The following is a 17,867-nucleotide window of genomic DNA, read 5'->3' as shown; positions in this document are numbered from 1 at the left end:
TTTTCTGTATGTTCTCCCCTTGTGCCATTTTTTACTGGAGCAATTTGGATCCAAAAGGAGAGTAAAATAAATCGTGTAAAGTTCATCTTTTGCATTATGTTCAATGAAGTATCAATAAACCAGTAAATAATGTAATATTGTTACAGTTAAGAGATATTCAAATTTTTCTGTATTTGTTGACATCATATCTCTGCATTTCAATAAAATTCTATTTTGGTCATTAAAAAAGCTAAAATTATCAACCAAGTAAAGTTTGGGTAATAAATATTCTGTAACTCCTAACACTTATTTAAGCAAACATCGATGCTCTAGAACTGGTCCAATACTGCATAAGGAAATAAAAAGTATAAAAAGAAGAGAGGTGAAGGAGGGAAGACAAGGAGTCTTATGGAGGTGGCCAGGGATAGAACCTGAAAACTTCCCAAACTCCCCCCTATTAACAGCACAGAGAAGTAGAAAAAAAGAAGGAATAAAAAAAAGGAAGAAATATGCCACTATCCCACTCACCAGCTCCCCCCCAACCCAGGACCTTGTTCCCCACATCCATAAAGCCCATCTTTAAGTCCAGAAGTAGAACAAATTTTGAAGCTAACCTCGGGGAGTAAATCTGGAAAAACGTAAAATACTCTTCAGGGAAGCCCGGTCGGATTTCCTTCTTAACCACTGCGCACTGTTTGTTCCATCTACACCTCTAACTTTATTTGCTGGTCACATCTCTAACTACTTTCTTTTTACTAATCACCAGTAGGTGCTCAGTTCACCAATTTCTTCTTCAATAATTGTTCCTAACTCCTCTGCTAGGCTTTCCTAAGAACAATTTTACAAAGCAGTGAAAAAAATCGTATTTTTTTTTTAAGGGAGAGGTTTGCGCTAGGAGTGAATTTTTTTTTTTTTGGTGGGGGAATGGGAGGAGGGGAGAGATTTATACCACAAGAGATTTTTTTGTTGGGGGGGGGGGGGTGTTCTACTGGAATGGGAAGCTATGCTGGGAGGTAGGATTTGGTGGTGGCAGAGGATTTTTTCCGAGAGGGGTATTGGGGGAAGGAGGGTTTGTACTGGTTGGGAAAGAGAATTTCTATTAAGAGGGGGAATTGAGGGGGGCAGGGATAGGTGCTTGGATTGGGAAGAAGGGGGGCTAGGACTGGGGATTGTGGAGAAGGACTTGTGCTGAGGAAGGGGGAAGAGGATTTGTTTTGAGAGGGGAATTGTTCTGGGAGGGGGAGAAATAATTTTTGTTGGTGGGGTGGAGAGTGAGCATAAAGATTAGTGCTGGCTTTTTTATTTTATTTTTGCAGGAGAGGGAGTTGAGATATTTGATAAAAGGGTAACATGGAGGAGAGTATTGCTTGCAGGGGGGGGGGGGACTTTTGTGCTCTTCTTACCCCTACACTGTGTCACACACCCCTGACTGCTGTACCCTTTTGTTTTGTACTCATGACTCCTACTATGCATTCTACACTCCTGTCCCCTGCATTTTGCACAGTAAATATCCCTGACCCCTCTATTCCATGCATAACACAGGCCACATCTACTGCGTTACACATTACTGTTCTCCTTGAGGCAACCAAGTGTCCCAGGTCTTGTATTTCACAATCTTATAACATATACTAACAAAAAAAAAAAATGTTGTGCGCCACTACAATGTTCGGGTTTGGCTTGAGGAATGGCAACCCTATGTGGAGGACACAGCACACCACGTGAAAATACTTGCAGAATGATCCCCTGCCTGTGGTATTAAAGAAGATCCCTGCCTTTTAGAGCTGCACGATTAATCGCGAGAATATCGCAATTTCGATTCACCCCCCCCCCGCAATCTCCACACGGGATGACCCACGACCTTTATATGTAGCCGTCGCGAATGGCGGATATCGGAACTGACGTCAGCAACTGGAACTGACGTCAGTTCAATGCATGAAGCGGCGCACCGCTGGGCATGGGCGGTGCAGAGACACAGACAGTGTCTCGCGCTTGTCTTGGGAAATGAGGAGCACAGCAGTGAGTGTGCAGTGAGGTAGGGTAGTACTGTAGTGACGTTGTACAAAACAGCCATGCTACTATCAGCTATCACTGCTGTGGTTTTTGATGCCCCTCGGCCTCCTGACTGTGTTTTAAAGGTTCAACTCCACATCTATGCGATGCATCAGAGTATGTGCCTTGCTGCAGAACATCCTATTAATTTGAGAATGAACTGCCTGTCACCCCTCAATAGCACCAAAGTGCATGGGCCTTTTTTTTTATTTTTTTTTTTTTAATGCTGCTGCACCAAAATGCATAGTGCTTTTGTGATTTTTTTTTTAATTTACACACTAATATATATATATATATATATATATATATATATATGTATATATATATATATATATATGTATATATATATATATATATAACGTGTGTAAATAAAAATCACAAAAATGCATGCTAACAACAAAAGCACCATGCATTTTTTTGAGAATCGTGATCTTCATTCTAAGCAAAAGAATCGTGATTCCCATTTTTCCCAGAATCGTGCAGCTCTACTGCCTTTAGGAATTAATATGAGAAACACCAGCAAATCTATTGACGTAGCTTTAGGTGCACACTGTACAGAGGACACAGACAGTACACCACATGAAAAAAATGCAGCTAGCACAATCACCTGCCTGCCTGTCAGTATATTAGGAAGAGCGCATCTATCTAAACTCAATACAGTGTATAAATATATATACACACACACAACACCTGGGATGCATATATATCCCTTACACACTGTAACTCTGACTAGCCTGCCTGCTCTATCTAACTTTAAAAAATGACACTCTCTCTCTGTAAACCACCAACACACTACACAAGGCCGACTTCCAGGCAGCATTATATAGTGTGGGGCGTGTACTAAACCCCCTGAGCCATAATTGGCCAAAGCCACCCTGGCTTTGGCCAATTATGGCTCTCCATTTTTTGCGCACTGTGATTGGCCAAGCATGCGGGTCATAGTGCATGCTTGGCCAATCATCAGCCAGCAATGCACTGCGATGCCGCAGTGAATTATGGGCCGTGATACGCCACTCGAATTTGGTGGGAACTGCCCAAAACTTTCATAATTCGACGAACATACGATGTTCGAGTCGAATGTGAGTTCGACTCGAATACGAAGCTCATCGATATTTACCATGTATTTTTGCCTGTCAGTCTGTTAGAGATGGTGACAGGTCCATTTTAAGGAGACCATCAGATCATCCCAGCGTCTCCCCGCAGGGATGTAGTCCCAAGGGAGGGGGCGAGCACGCCGACTAACCCCCAGCCAGAACGGCTCAGATGATGGGGGCAAGCTTACCGAGGAGGAACAGGAAGTGAGAAATTCAGACAAATAAAAAAAACACTTAGAAGGGAAATCGAAAGAAAAGATAAGTGAACCAACAATGCACTAGCTTAAAGGAACCTATTTAGAAAATAAAACTTTAAGGTGATGTATAGTAGAAAAATATATAAAATGTAGCTAAAAACAAGAGAGTCAAATAGTCCTGTTAGAAAATGTATTTGATATACAGAAAATCTAGCTCCAAGATAGTTAGTAAATTGAAATGTTGTGTTTAAATAGACAAGGTAGGTATGGTTAATAGCAAGAGGGAATAACTTCCACAATCTTCGCATTATAATGGTTACACCCGATAATTGGGAGTACCATATATGGCCAAACAACAGAACCCCCAAACAAGCAGAGTACTAGGGTCATCTGACACAAAAGCTCCTCAAAAACGACCAGCCCCCGCTGCACAGAAACACCAGGGAGAAGTTAACAGATTCTGGCACCTCAAGTTTTAGTGAATTCCCCTTTCTGTGCCTTTTATTACCTGGATGGATAAGCTGAGCTTCTTCAGTGGAGTGACTTTCATTTGCTGTGGAGTACTGTTGGCCGATAAAGACTTGGCGACAGGCTTAACTCTCTTGTTACTGGGTTCCTACGAGTGACACAAAAAGAAAACACTGACAACAGCTTGTTAGCAAAAAAAACGTTTTCTGGTAATATATTTAGGGTTGCGCTTTTTTACTGGCGAGTAGCAGTACCAGTAACGTAATCGCCGATACAGAGTACCAATACCTTTATGGTGTGATTTGGGCCCTTGCAAAATGATGGGCTTAAACCGCACTGCAAAGAATCGCAAGAGCTATGAACAGAAATGTGGTGCGATTCCTGTCCGAATGGCATGTGATTTCACAAACCGCTCGTGTGTAAACCCAGGCTAAAGTCACTAAGACAAGCCTGGGTTCATACAGAAGCGGTGCATGCAATTGCGACAGGAATTGCATCGCATTCCTGTTCAAATCATATGCGATTCTTTGCAGTGCAATTTGAGCCCATTAATTCTGGGTGTCGGAGCATTTTTCCGAGTACATGAACTTGTGAAAATACTCGTCATCAATGCAACCCTAGTAACACTGATCTCTTTAGGAGGGTGGCTATACTAAAGTCACACAAATAAACAATGAACACAAAATCATATTAAAAGGTGACATAAACTCAAAAAATGAAAGCTATAGGGAACATTTGGTAATATATTGTGCCTGAGCAGTACCCTGAAACATGTACATTTTGTGTTAAATTCATCCTGAAAAAATAACAGTGCTTTTCCTGGTATGCAAGGCTGCCTAGGTGTCCCTGTGTCTACAGCAGGGGTCTGAAGCTGGTGGCCCTCCAGTTGTTGCGAAAACTTCAAGTCCCATGAGGCATTGCGAGGCTGACAGTAACAAGCATGACTCTCACAGGCAGAAGCATGATGGGGCTTGTAGTTTTGCAACAGCTGGAGGGCCGCAAGTTTGAGACCACTGATCTACAGCATCACATCTGCAGCGTGAGCTCTAATGCACGGCTGCCTCAGTCTGTCTGTCTCAGATTTGGAGTGAGATTTAATTATGTCCCTATTGTGCGGCTTACTGCAAAGATCACTCTTTGCAAAGTTGGCTGCCTTCAAACAAAGACACCATGCAAAACAAGACATGTACCACCGGCGACTAGTGTCAGGATCACTTAGTGCCCCTGCACCTCATTCCAGCATACGGGTGTTGCTGTTGCATTCCCCGTCTGTGTTCACTTGCAAGGTGATTGATTTGGTCAGTCACCTGTTATAAGCAAACCGAACACTCTATCCCTTGCTTGTGATAGAGACAGAGTTACCTACATTGTTCCTAATCAAGTTTCCCATTTGTCTGCCTTGCTTTGCTGTTGGATTTCCCTGTGCATGACCCGGATTGGATATTGGACTATTCTCTGAACTCAGCCTACCTTTTACCTAGACTGTCATTGGATCGTATTTTGGACTATTCCATGAACTCAGCTTGCCTTTTACCTGGACTGTCTTAGAACCACGCTATCTGTCTGCTAAACTGCAAATAGTCTGTTGTTTGCTCTGTTCGAATCTGCCATGGTGTGGTGGCCAGGCACTATAGCATTGTGTATAAGTCATGGGGACCACCAAATAGCGGTAGGCCTGCTTGCCTTAAGGGAAAAGGGGGCTGTTATAGGTGAAGCACACAGTAGCTAGCTATAGTGTCTGACCACCCGCATTGAGGTAGACGTGACATTCATGACACTAGTCCAGGGGTGCCCAACCAGTGGCCCGGGGGCCACATGTGGCCCGCGGAGCCCTCTGATGTGGCCTGCGACCTCCTGCTCTGGGATGGCTGGTTGGCAAGCCCAGATTGCCGACCTGCCATCCGAGAGCATCAGTATTGTAAATGAAGTTGGCGGTAGAGGAAGCAATCGGCTTTTCACCACACCTGCAGGATATAATTGACATCTATGGCAAAGTGCAGCTAACCGGCGGGAAAACCACAGGTACACTGTGCCGCAATAGACTGCAGACCATCAGTGTAAAAGCAGCCTTAGGCCCCTTTCACACGATTGGTCCGACCCGATCAGACCCTCCATTCACCTCTATGGAGCGGCAGATGTAAACAGACTTTTGTCTAATGGCAGAAGCCAAAAAAAGGCAAACATAGAATGGTTAAAGGGTATATAATATGACACGAAAATTCTGCCCTCCTCCTCACACGACTGGTTAACCTGCCACTCTTCTCTTTAGTCTATATCTGAATCTTCCCCCTTTAGGAACCGCATTCTGCTGTAGTACCATAGACTGGGTACATACACATCCTCTGCTGCTGCTTCTGATGTTTGGGATTCCAGGACCTTTCTACGCTCCCTCCTATAGGACTTTGTTTGTTGAACCGCCGGTTGTGAAGCCTGGAACTACACACAGTGAGAAGGACACGTTTCTGGAGAGAGTCCATTTGACTACAGTCGTCCATCGGAGAAAGGAGAAGTTTGCAGGCATCCCATCTGAGGATTTCTATGCTGGTTTCTCATGTGGGGGAGGCAAGCGCTCTGTGAGCCCACCTGCCGTGTGAAATTTTACATCATTCTGTATTGGAAATATTTAATCGCTGCCAGCCTCCATACACGGATCATTGCATTGCTGTCACTTGGGACACTATATATATTATATATCACATTTTGGGACACTTTATTGTATCAATACTCTTGATTGCACACTTTAGCTGCCACTAGCTATTAGTGGTGATTGGTGTTTTTTGCGTTTAGTTTCTCAATTTATGAGGATCTTACATATTTCATTTTATAATCGTTCACATTATTGATGTGTTATTCCATTTATTTTTGCGCTCATCATTCACTTTATTCATCCCAATTTATTTGTTGTTAGCACAATCTAGATTTGAGCTGCATTGATTTTTCATTATTATTTTGTTAGCACATTTTCTCACCCTCACTTTGTTAGTATTGGCTAGCGCTTTAGTTACCCCCTTTTTTTGCTTCCCCCTTTATGCTTTGAGCCGGTGACTTGTCGTTAAAGTTCCCCTAACAAGAAAGTTCCTTCAAGGACTGCGCAGGCGCAATCCTTGCCGACGGAAATCTCTGAACCTCGCCCGGCATCCAGGCTCATTCTTTAACATCCCCGTGGTTTGGAGGATGTTAAAAAAAGAGCCAGGAGGCCGAGCGAGCGGAGCCAGCCGTGAGGCCGACTGGCCACTTTCCTCAAAATCCACGTCGCCCTGGATGCCGGCCGAGGTACGGAGATTTCCTTTGGCAAGTTTGCGCCTGCGCAGTCCTTAAAGGAACTTTCACGTCAGCTGGAAGATCGGAAGATCAGATTGCGCCTGTGCAGGAACTTTCACGTCAGCTGGAACTATATCGGCGGATCACCGGCAAACAGCAATGCTGGCAGGAAAAGAGGTAGCAAAAAACTGGAGCACCCAGGTTGAGAACCACTGCTTTAGACACAGTTCAACGTGAAAAACAATTTGTCACATTCTATAAATCAGTTTTCCGTGCGCCAAGTACTTTTAATAATTTATCAGGTCCCAATATGTGGTGAGCATAAGATTACGGAATGGAATCGGTATAGGATTACAGGACTGAATATTTTTTTTTTTTTAACAAGGCAGTAATTAGGGATGCAATCTATCTGCTGGCACTGCCAATCTAAATGGCATGTTGTGGATGTATTGAGTAGGTGCAGTGACAGAGGAAATGTGCATCAGAAGGTGCAGCATCCAGTATTAAGCAGCAGCTGCAAACTGAATAAAAGAGAATGAGAGTCAAACTCCATAGTTAGCTTGTCCTGCTACTATATTCTGTTATTAATAAAGAAGTTGCATACATGCAATCTTCACCCGAAAAAAACACATTTCCTAAATGTGTTTCACCTTGATGGGTTTGTTCATAAGGATAGAGTAGGTAAACAGCAAGCAGCTGAAACTTTGCTTCACTTGTCATGAATTGTGCATTTCTGAAAGAAGGATGTGGTTTTTGAAGTTTTCTAGAACTGCACAAAACTATACAGGAAGCCCTGATATGAATTTAAGAGAAATACACTAATTTTAGAGACCTCTTTTATCAACAATTACATGATGTGCATATAAACTAATATAAACATAGAGATGACTTCACACGATTGTTTTAAATTACACAAAAGATGCAAACCCGATCTGGGACTTTTTTTAGAAACACAGTGCAAAGTGCAGTAGCTTATAGCAACCAGATTTTAAATTATTGATGTTAGGAAGATTTTGGCGTTGTTGCTATTGATCATTACACTTTGCTTTGTGTAATTGAGAGGAGCAGAGGATTCTGGGTTTGAAACCATTGTGTATAGAGCACATAGCCTAGGATTCAAGGAATGGAGTCAGTTTGCGGAAAGCAGAGGATTCTGAAATTAAGACCACAGGTTTCTGGGGTTGGAGCCAATTTGTAGAGAGCAGAGGATTCTGGGAGTGGAACCACTATGTAGTGAGGAGGAGGATTCTATGAGTAGAGTCAGTGTGCAATGAGTATGTGGGTAGGGCAAACTGCATTAAGTATAGTTTCCTGTGAGTGGCGCCAGTTTGTGAAGGATTGTGCCAGGGAGTAATAAGCAAAGGATTTTGGGACTAGGGCCAGTGTGTGTCTGTAGACAGCAGGAGATTCTCTAAGTGGAGTCAGTGTGAAAAAAGCAGAGGAGTCTGGGAGTAGGGCCAGTGTGCAGATAGCAGAAGATTCTGGGAGTGAAGCTAGTCATGCGGCAGCATCATTTTTATTCACCTTTTCATCTGTGACCTGGGCTGGTAAACTGTCTCCATGTTTCCTCCTCTTCAGCTAAAACCCAAAAAAATAAAGCAGTCATTAGATACACTCCTAAGCACTGTGCCCCACACTGTGCCCCTAACTACTTACCCCCGAGGTCTCAGACCCAGTGGTATAGGATCGCTCTCGCTGTACTGGAGCCCTGTAGGAGGCAAACAGATGGAATATTAGTTTTATAGCATCCTGCCTTGTAGCAGTCCCAGCCTGCAAGAGGCTGTGGCATTGAGAATATGCCTGTGGCATATACAGTGCATCCGGAAAGTATTCACAGCGCTTAACTTTTTTCGCATTTTGTTATGTTACAGCCTTATTTCAAAATGGATTAAATTCATTATTTTTCTAAATTGTTTTTACAAACAATACCCCATAATGACACCATGAAAGAGGCTTGTTTTAAATCTTTGCAAACTTATTAAAAATAAAAAAACAAAAAAATAAAATCACATTCGCAGCCTTTGCCATGACACTTAAAATTGAGCTCAGGTGCATTCTGTTTCCACTGATCATCCTTGAGATGTTTCATCAACTTGATTGGAGTCCACCTGTGGTAAATTCAGTTGATTGGACATGATTTGGAAAGGCACACACCTTTCTATATAAAGGTCCCACAGTTAACAGTGCATGTCAGAGCACAAACCAAGACATGAAGTCCAAGGAATTGTCTGTAGACCTTTGCGATAGGATTGTACTGAGGCACAGATCTGGGGAAGGGTACATACAATTTCTGCAGCATTGAAGGTCCCAATGAGCACAGTGGCCTCCATCATCTGTAAATGGAAGAATATTGGAACCACCAGGACTCTTCCTAGAGCGGGCCGTCCGGTCAAACTGATCGTTCGGGAGGAGGAGCCTTAGTCAGGAGGGTGACCAAAAACCTGATGGTCACTCTGACAGAGCTCCAGTGTTTCTCTGTGGAGAGAGGAGAACCTTCCAGAAGAACAATCCTCTCTGCAGCACTCCACCAATCAGGCCTGTATGGTACAGTGGGCAGACGGAAGCCACTCCTCAGTAAAAAGGCACATGACAGCCTGCCTGGAGTTTTCCCAAAAGGCGCCTGAAGGACTATCAGGCCATGAGAAACAAAATTCTCTGGTCTGATGAAACAAAGATTGAGCGCTTTGGCCTGAATGGCAAGCGTCATGTCTGGAAGAAACCAGGCACCGCTCATCACATGGTCAACACCATTCCTACAGTGAAGCATGGTGGTGGCAGCATCATGCTGTGGAAATGTTTTTTAGTGGCAGGAACTGGGAGACTAGTCAGGATCGAGGGAAAGATGAATGCAGCAATGTACAGAGACATCCTTGATGAAAACCTGCTCCAGAGCACTCTGCACCTCAGACTGAGGCAAAGGTTCATCTTCAAACAGGACAATGACCTTAGCCAGACTTGAACATGATTAAATGTCTCTGGAGACATCTGAAAATGGCTGTGCACCTACGCTCTTCATCCAACCTGATGGAGCTTGAGGGTCCTGCAAAGGGAGAATAGGAGAAACTGCCCAAAAATTAGCTGTGCCAAGCTTGTAGCATCATACTCCAAAAACAGTTGAGGCTGCAATTGGGGCTTTAAAATAGTTGTAAAGGAAAAATGTTTTTCCTAAAATTAATGTCTGCAAGGTAGACAGACAGAATAGTGTAATGATTCTGTTAAAAAACGAGTAATGACCTATTAAATTCCTTCATCTATATCACCTCCGGCGTTCTAGTTTGTGTTCTCTCATTCACTTCCTGGTTTGCATCGCTCGTTCATGCAAGAACTACATTTCCCAGTATGAATTGCGGCACGCCCAGTAATTCACACCTCCTTGAAGTCTCTAACACGTAGAGAGCATCCTGCCGCACAGATGTAGTTCCCAGGAGGGGGTGAGCACGTTACTCACCACCGCAGTAAAGCCTCCCTTCACGATGGTGAGTAACAATCAGACAAGCAGGAAGTGAACAGAACAGAGAAAAAAAATAGAGCAACTTCTGAGCAAAAACGAACAATGAGGAAGTGAAAAGAGGAATGTCTGCAGGTAAAGGATGCTTATTATGAAAAAAAAATAAAAATCCTTTACAACCCCTTTAACAAAATATTGAGCAAAGGCTGTGAATACTTATGTACATGTGATTTATTTTATATAAATTTGCAAAGACTTCAAACCAACGTCTTTCAGTCATTATGGGGTATTGTTTGTAGAATTTTGAGGGAAAATAATGAATTTAATCCATTTTGGAATAAGGCTGTAACAAAGTGTGGAAAAAGTGAAGCGCTGTGAATACTTTCTAGATGCGCTGTAGGCAACAGTTGAGATTGTGCCTTGTGGTTTAAGAAAATGGCCTGGTAAAACTACATTTTTACCAGAAAAGAATATCTTTTAGTAAACGAAGAAGTAGACTCGTCCAAGTCTGGGGATCGAAATTCAGTAACATGTTTAGATATGAAGCCACTAATATGATATGTATTGATAATACAACTACTGGTTTTGGGCAGTAGTAACATAAATGCAATGCTTTGCGAGTTTGAATCCTGAGGAGGTCTCATGCTTTGATTTATTTATTAAGATTGCAGAAACTCAAAGAAACCAATTGGCTTTCAGACTAGGTAATTGGTTGCTGGGGGGTTACTGCACTTTGTAGGCAGCAGCTGAGTTGGCATCCTTTGGTTTACGGCAATGAAGTCCTGAAAGTGCACTTAGGAGGCGAAGTAGGAGACTAGTCTAGGTCTGATGGTAGCAATTTAGTAAAATGTTTGAATATTAATGCACTAGTCATATGTTATTCTGTGATATTAAAGCTCTAGTTGCAAGAACCACTTACCATCACAGGAAATACCCTTGTATGTATGCCACTGAACTAACAAATAAATGGTTACAAGTTCAAATCCTCAGGTGGCTACCTTTTCAGATTAAGTTATTAAAGTTGCAGCAACCAATCAACTTTGAGACGAGGTGTCCTTCCATGTTGGTTGCTATGTGTTATTGCACTTTGTAGGTAGCAGTTGAGATAGTCACCTGTGGTTTGTAGCAATGGACTCTTGAAATTACAGTTTTGCCAGATGAGAATATCCTCTAGGCCGAGTGAGAGATTTGTCTAGGTCTGATGGTAGCAGTTTAATAAATGATGTGAAGATTAATCTACTAGTCATATGGTATTCCATTAGATTAAAGGTCTAAATTTGAACCACATCCACATCTGAGGCAGTGCCATTGTATGCAAGACACTGGGCTAGCAAGTAAAATATTTGCAAGTTTGAAACCCCAGGTAACCACCTTTTCAGACCTTTAAAAATTGCAAAAACGTATACTTTCTTTTCATTTGCTATGGGTTATTGCACTTTGTAGGCAGCAATTGAGATAGTGCCCTGTGGTTCAAGGCAATGGACTCTTGAAAGTACAGTTTTACCAAATGGGAATTTCCTCTAGGTCAAGTGATGGACTAGTCTAGGGTCTGATAAAATGGAACTTACACTTTTTGGAATCCCCCCCCCCCCCCCCGGTGTCACATTTGGCACAATTCAGGGGGGAGGAGGGAGAAGATATCTGTGCAAAACAGATATTTGCTCCCACTTCTGGGAATAGATCACCTCAGCGCCTACTCTGTCCTCCCCCACTATCTTCTGGGAGACACACAGGTCCCAGAAGACAGCAGGGACCAGTGAGGATGCGCAGCACAAAACCACGAAGTGAAGCCACAAGGCTTCACTTCCCGATTCCCTTAACGAGGATGGCTGCAGCAACAGCCAAGAGCCGAGCAACAGATCGGCTTCCGACGTCGCGGGCACCCTGGAGAGGTGAGTGTCCCAATATTAAAAGTCAGCAGCTGCAGTATTTGTAGCTGCTGGCTTTTCATTTTTTAGGCGGACCTCCGCTTTAAAGTGGTTGTAAACCTAAAATTTGTTCTCTCTATTTCTAGAGGCATCCTAATATCCTCAATTCGTCTTGTCTTTTTTTTTTGTCTTACCTGCTTCCTTCGAGATATCGCTGATATCCCGAGTGGTGACGTCACTCTGCGCATGCGCCGTCTGATCGGTAATCCGGTCAGCCGAGACCCTGCCGGTCAATAGCTCTGTTTATGTCGGGGCTGCGTCATTTCCTGCTGTTGACGTCAGCCCCGACATCACGCGATATTTTGCAGTGGCGCAAGAGAAACCAGGAAGCATATTCATATTGCAGAGTGGGAAGCCTGGATTACTGATGAAGAAGAGGCTTTAATATTTGTCGTAGTGCGCACGCACAGGATTACAGCGATCGTAATCAACTGTGGGTGGAAGTTTTAACAGCAGCAGATGCGGAAGACCAAAAGAAGAATGGCGCTGGCATAGTACAAGGAAGCGAAAGGACAAAAGTAAGGATTTAATCGGAATAATAATAAGTGCATTTATTACATAACGATCGGTGGATGCAGCGGGACACTGTCTTTAGGAAGATAGTAATAGTTTAGAGAGTAGATGGGGGTTTACAACGGCTTTAAAGCTCTAGTTTTAAGCCCTGCCCACCATCTGAGACTATGGCCCTGCGTGTATGCCGCTGATCTCACAAACAATAAGGGCCAGATTCAGAGAGATCGGCGCATCTTTAGACTTACCCCTGCTTTATGAGGGGTAAAGTTAGGCCGGACGTACACCTTACGTAAACGGCGTAGCTTAATGCGACGTGAATCGACGTACCTAGCTCATTTACATATTCGACGCGTAAATCTACGGAAGCGCCCCTAGCGGCCAGCGTAAATATGCACCCAAGATACAATGGCGTAAGGAGACTTACGTCGGTCGCATCTTGCCAAAATCCAGGCGTATCTGATTTCCTGAATAAGCGCATAGAAACGACGGCGCACATTTGGACTCCCATGCAATTTCCGTGCACGAAGTGCATGACAAAATACAACATCAAAAATGTGCAGCAATAAGGTGCATGATAGATAATAAGTGCTAATCAGGTGCATCCATACATTGAAAAAAAATTCAGCAAACGGCACTAAATGTGCAAAATGAGTCCAATGTAAACAATAAATATCTTCATGCAATTGTGCAAAGACACATTAAAAGTGCAAAATTCCAAAATTCAGGATCAAAAATCCAAACATGCAAAAAAAAATGTCAAAAGTAAAGTCCACAACGTTTTCCAAATGTGCAGTGCTCAGAACTAGCTTCACTCTCCACGTGCCCAGTCTCACCAGCCTCTTACCTCTAAGAGGCTTAGTAAGCCTTATGTGAAATCCCAATGGCAGCTCCTCTTTCCCTCCAACTGCAGCAGCGTTGCAGATCACCTTCACTCCACAAAGGCAGCGCTTAGCCAGTGTACAAGCCCCTCTTCATTTGAATCAATGACTCCCCATAAGGCAAATATGGAATGAATAACGCTCACAATAGTGTAAAAACGTCAGCATCATTTTAATATAAACATAGTAAACACTCACATTTCAGTTAAGGATCTCAAACATCAGACATCAAACACAGTAGTTTCTCCACTCCCGGCCGAGAGCGGAGACAACGTCACCAACAGCTCACTTCCCTCACGCGTATCATGGCTGTGCACGCCACTTAATCATAGGGTATACGTAGGGCGGTGAATGTGGAATCTGAAGGCCATGCATTCAATTCCCAAAGCATATCAAACATGTGTCTACTCTGAGCTTTTTGGGGCAGAACAGCAACTATGTGCCTGGTGGCAAAGGGGTGTCTCTTTGTAAAGAGAGGTTAAGAAGCGGACCTTAACATGATGTGGGTGACCTTGGCACCATGTGAATGAAGTCTCAATGAAATGAATTCCAGCTATATAACCATGAAGTGGGAGTCCTTGAAACCATGTGAATGAAAACCACAAGTGGATACTGTGCCCTATAATGGAACGTGAACATAGAAAGTTAGGTGCTGAAAGCGTAGGAATGAACCTACAAAGTCAATAAGTACCACATAAACATGTCAAGACCAAGGAAGACATTTTTTGTGATTTTACCAGTGACTCATATTTTTCATGAACATGCCCTTCTCCTTCACAGTATACCTGCCCAGGTTCACTCAAGTCCAACTGATGGTGGTCTGAAACACCAACTTAGTCAAGTCTTGACCACTTTATCACAGACTTTACAAGTCCATTCGCCCTTCCAACAACCCCAAAGCCTTGGTGCTATTTTGAGGAACCATCTTTGCTCATTTATGGTAATTGAACTTACAAGCCTCCAATTCAAATTTCAGGAGCGTTCATGTCGCGCCACGGTACCAGAAGACGTCAGAAGTAGTTGCTAGTGCACCAATATTATGAATCTGGACACTCTAAGCCTTTGAAACATAAAGCTATTACCACATCAGAGATTCAAACTAAGAACTCAAGGGCTTTTTGCATGCAACAGCAACACACCAACAACGCACACCACAGGTTCTAGCCAACAATGCAACTTCTCTATAGAACCATCTACTGAAGATGATATGATGGAAACAATTGAAAAACATTTAGTGGTCCACCAAACACTTTACTGTTACCACATCAGATTCGAACAAAGAAATCCAGGGCTTTCAGCATTCAACAGCAGCATACCAACACCATGCACCAAAGGCTATAGTAGAGCTGCACGATTAATCGCGAAAAGATCGCAATCTCGATTCACCCCCCCCCCCCCGTGCGATCTCCAGGCTGGATGACCCGCGATTTTTGGGTGCGGCCATAGGAAAATCCCCGGCTTCAGCCTAGCTCCGGAGCGGTGGCCATCTTGGTACACCGGGCTGTCTCGTCAGGAAGTGATCTTGCTCCACCCCACACTCCTGCACAGTAATGTTAGTGAGAAGGGGGCAAGTGGACATCTTGTTACACCCAAAGGAGTTTTAGATTTCACAGTTATTTTCAACACAATAACAGAACTTATGTGCTAAAATACAGTATATGTCAATCTGACTGTTTACATGTTAAATTTTAAAAGCAGCAGCAAACCTTACATGCTTGCTAATGTGACAGAACACCTCTGATTTTCACATTTAGTTAAATGTGAAAATTAGAGCTGTTCTGTCACATTAGCAAGCATGTAAGGTCAGCAGGTTTGCTGCGGCTTTTAAAATGTAACATGTAAACAGTCCGTCAGATTTACATATACTGTGTTTAAGCACATAAGCTCCGTTTTGTGTTGAAAATAACTTTAAATAATTACATTTTTGAGAATCGTGATCTTCATCCTATGCAAAAGAATTGCGATTCTCATTTTTCCCAGAATCGTGCAGCTCTAGGCTCTAGCCAGCAAAAGAACTTATAGAATGATATACCAATGATATACCAAATACAACATGATGAGAACAATTAAAATACATTTGACAATACTATATTTTGTAACCTCCCTATACATATGTTTTATTGTCCTTAACTACTGTTGGTGATATTTTCTATGCTGACTGCATTTTCCACCGAACATCGCCGCTGGCTCGGTTCTCACAGATCCCCGAGAGCTGAGCAGTGGAGGGGCGGGGAGAGGCTGTCTCAGCGGCTTGCTGATACGCTGAGACTGCCACCAATCAGGGCAGCTGGCTGATCCTGACTTGGGAAGTCGTGATGACGTGCTGCCGCGACTGATGGCAGTGACGTCAGAGGAGAGCAGACTTCAGACCGCTCTCCGCTGAAAACGGGTCACAGGAGTGCAAAACGAATTACACTCCTGTGACCCATAGGAGAAGTCCAGCCTAAAAAGCTCAGGCTGGACTTCTCCTTTAAAAAAACATTTGGTGGCTCATGAAATACAAAACTGGGTTTTAGGCATGCAGATTTGAACACACAACCTTTAAGCTACAAGACAAGCACTCTACATGTTGAGCTACATCAAGAGCACAGAGTCACCTTTCTATTTTCCAGGACTTCATAAATGCAGTGCTCATTTTTTTTCCCCCACAAATAAGTGCTGGGTTAGTGATCCACTAAACAGTAAAGCAAAACGGTAAGGGTTACAGCTTCCAAAATTAGATGCCAGCAGTGGTTACCATTATTATCTTTTTTTATCCTGGAAGGTTATCTTTATGGGCTTGGTTAGAAAGCATCCAAATGGACATTGGAGGCAAAGCACATCCAAAAGCGGAGTTTACTTTTGCCAACAACCAGACTGAGTTGCTATTGCTCACCTGGTAGAAAGCCATTGGCATGAGTGCCTAGCCCAGGCCAATAAATGCATGCCACGTTCAGATTAGCACAGCACTCTGCAATGCCTGATGAACATATAGGCTTTCCAATTTGATGGTCTTTGCAGGGACCCCATGGAGCACTTCAGAACTAAGTACATATAAGCATCTAGAATTTTGTACTTTTAGGTCCTTTTCTCATATAAACACAATAATCCAAGTGACAGGCTTGCTTTTAAAAAGGACTTTTTTATAACACTTTGTGGGAAGGCACTCTTGGAAGTTGTTATTCTTGCCCTCTCAGACTGCATGTTACTGTAGTGCTCAGCCCCAAAGGGGCCCGCTGATTTGTCCCAGGTTCCTTTCCTAGATTAGTGCAATAGCAGCCAGGCACACAATCATTCTTCTGGCTCAATAAACAGTCTAGGGCAGGGGACTCCAAACTTTCTAAAACAAAAAGGACCAGTTAACTGTCAGTAAAAAACTGACTTTAGGGGGGGGGGGGGCAGACTGTGCCCATTGGGAGTAAACAATGCCCCATCTTTGGTATTAGGGGGAGAAATAGTTAGTATCAGTGGGAGCAATAATGCTCCATCATTGGTGTCGGTGGAAGGAATAGTTCCATACTGTTGGTGTCGGCGGGAGAAATTGTGCCCCATTGTTGGAGTCAGTGGCAGAAATAATGCCTCAAGGGCTAGATAAAAAGACAAGGAAAGGGCCGCATCCAGCCCCCAGGCCACAGTTTGGAGACCACTGAACTAGATGGACTTTTTTAAACCAGACTATGTAACTATATACTACACCAGTAGCTAGCTGGTGTTTGTGAATGGCAGTGTTATTTTTCAGCTGCCATCATTCAAAAGCACAAGCCAGCAGCTTATTACACTAGTCTCTCTCAGACAAAGGTAGCAACAATAATTCATACAAACGTATCCAGCTTTTTATTAGCGACATTGTGTTTTTGGTGATCATTAACACTGAACAGCTAAAATGATGTTAAACAGAATATCAGTAAAAAAACATTCATTGATAATACGTGAGAGTACTTAAGAGTTTTTTTTAGATCTAAGAAACAGTAAAGATTATGTTTTGGGAAGTTATAAATTGTCAAAACGGACAGCTGACTTCCTGTCCATTAATCACATAACCAAATCAGTCCAATCCACCCAGCACTGTAGCT

The 17,867-nt window shown here is 43.1% G+C and overlaps 1 protein-coding gene across 1 annotated transcript in view; it reads right to left on the bottom strand.

Annotated features, from left to right (window-relative positions):
- The window catches only part of LOC120913907 (rho guanine nucleotide exchange factor 3-like), a 47,050-nt gene that overhangs the window by 22,404 nt on the left and 6,779 nt on the right, over window positions 1-17,867 (bottom strand). Inside the window, exons 2-4 of the mRNA XM_040324248.1 lie at window positions 8,705-8,756; window positions 8,573-8,626; window positions 3,828-3,935 (exon numbers count right to left, since the gene is read on the bottom strand). Of these exons, the coding sequence (XP_040180182.1) occupies window positions 3,828-3,935; window positions 8,573-8,626; window positions 8,705-8,756 (214 nt within the window). The remainder of the gene's footprint in view (window positions 1-3,827; window positions 3,936-8,572; window positions 8,627-8,704; window positions 8,757-17,867) is intronic.

The sequence above is a fragment of the Rana temporaria genome, chromosome 9 (genome assembly GCF_905171775.1).
Source record: "Rana temporaria chromosome 9, aRanTem1.1, whole genome shotgun sequence".
In the NCBI taxonomy this organism is placed as follows: domain Eukaryota; kingdom Metazoa; phylum Chordata; class Amphibia; order Anura; family Ranidae; genus Rana; species Rana temporaria.
Note: the sequence above shows the minus strand (reverse complement) of the source record. Positions and strands in the feature narration are given on the sequence as shown.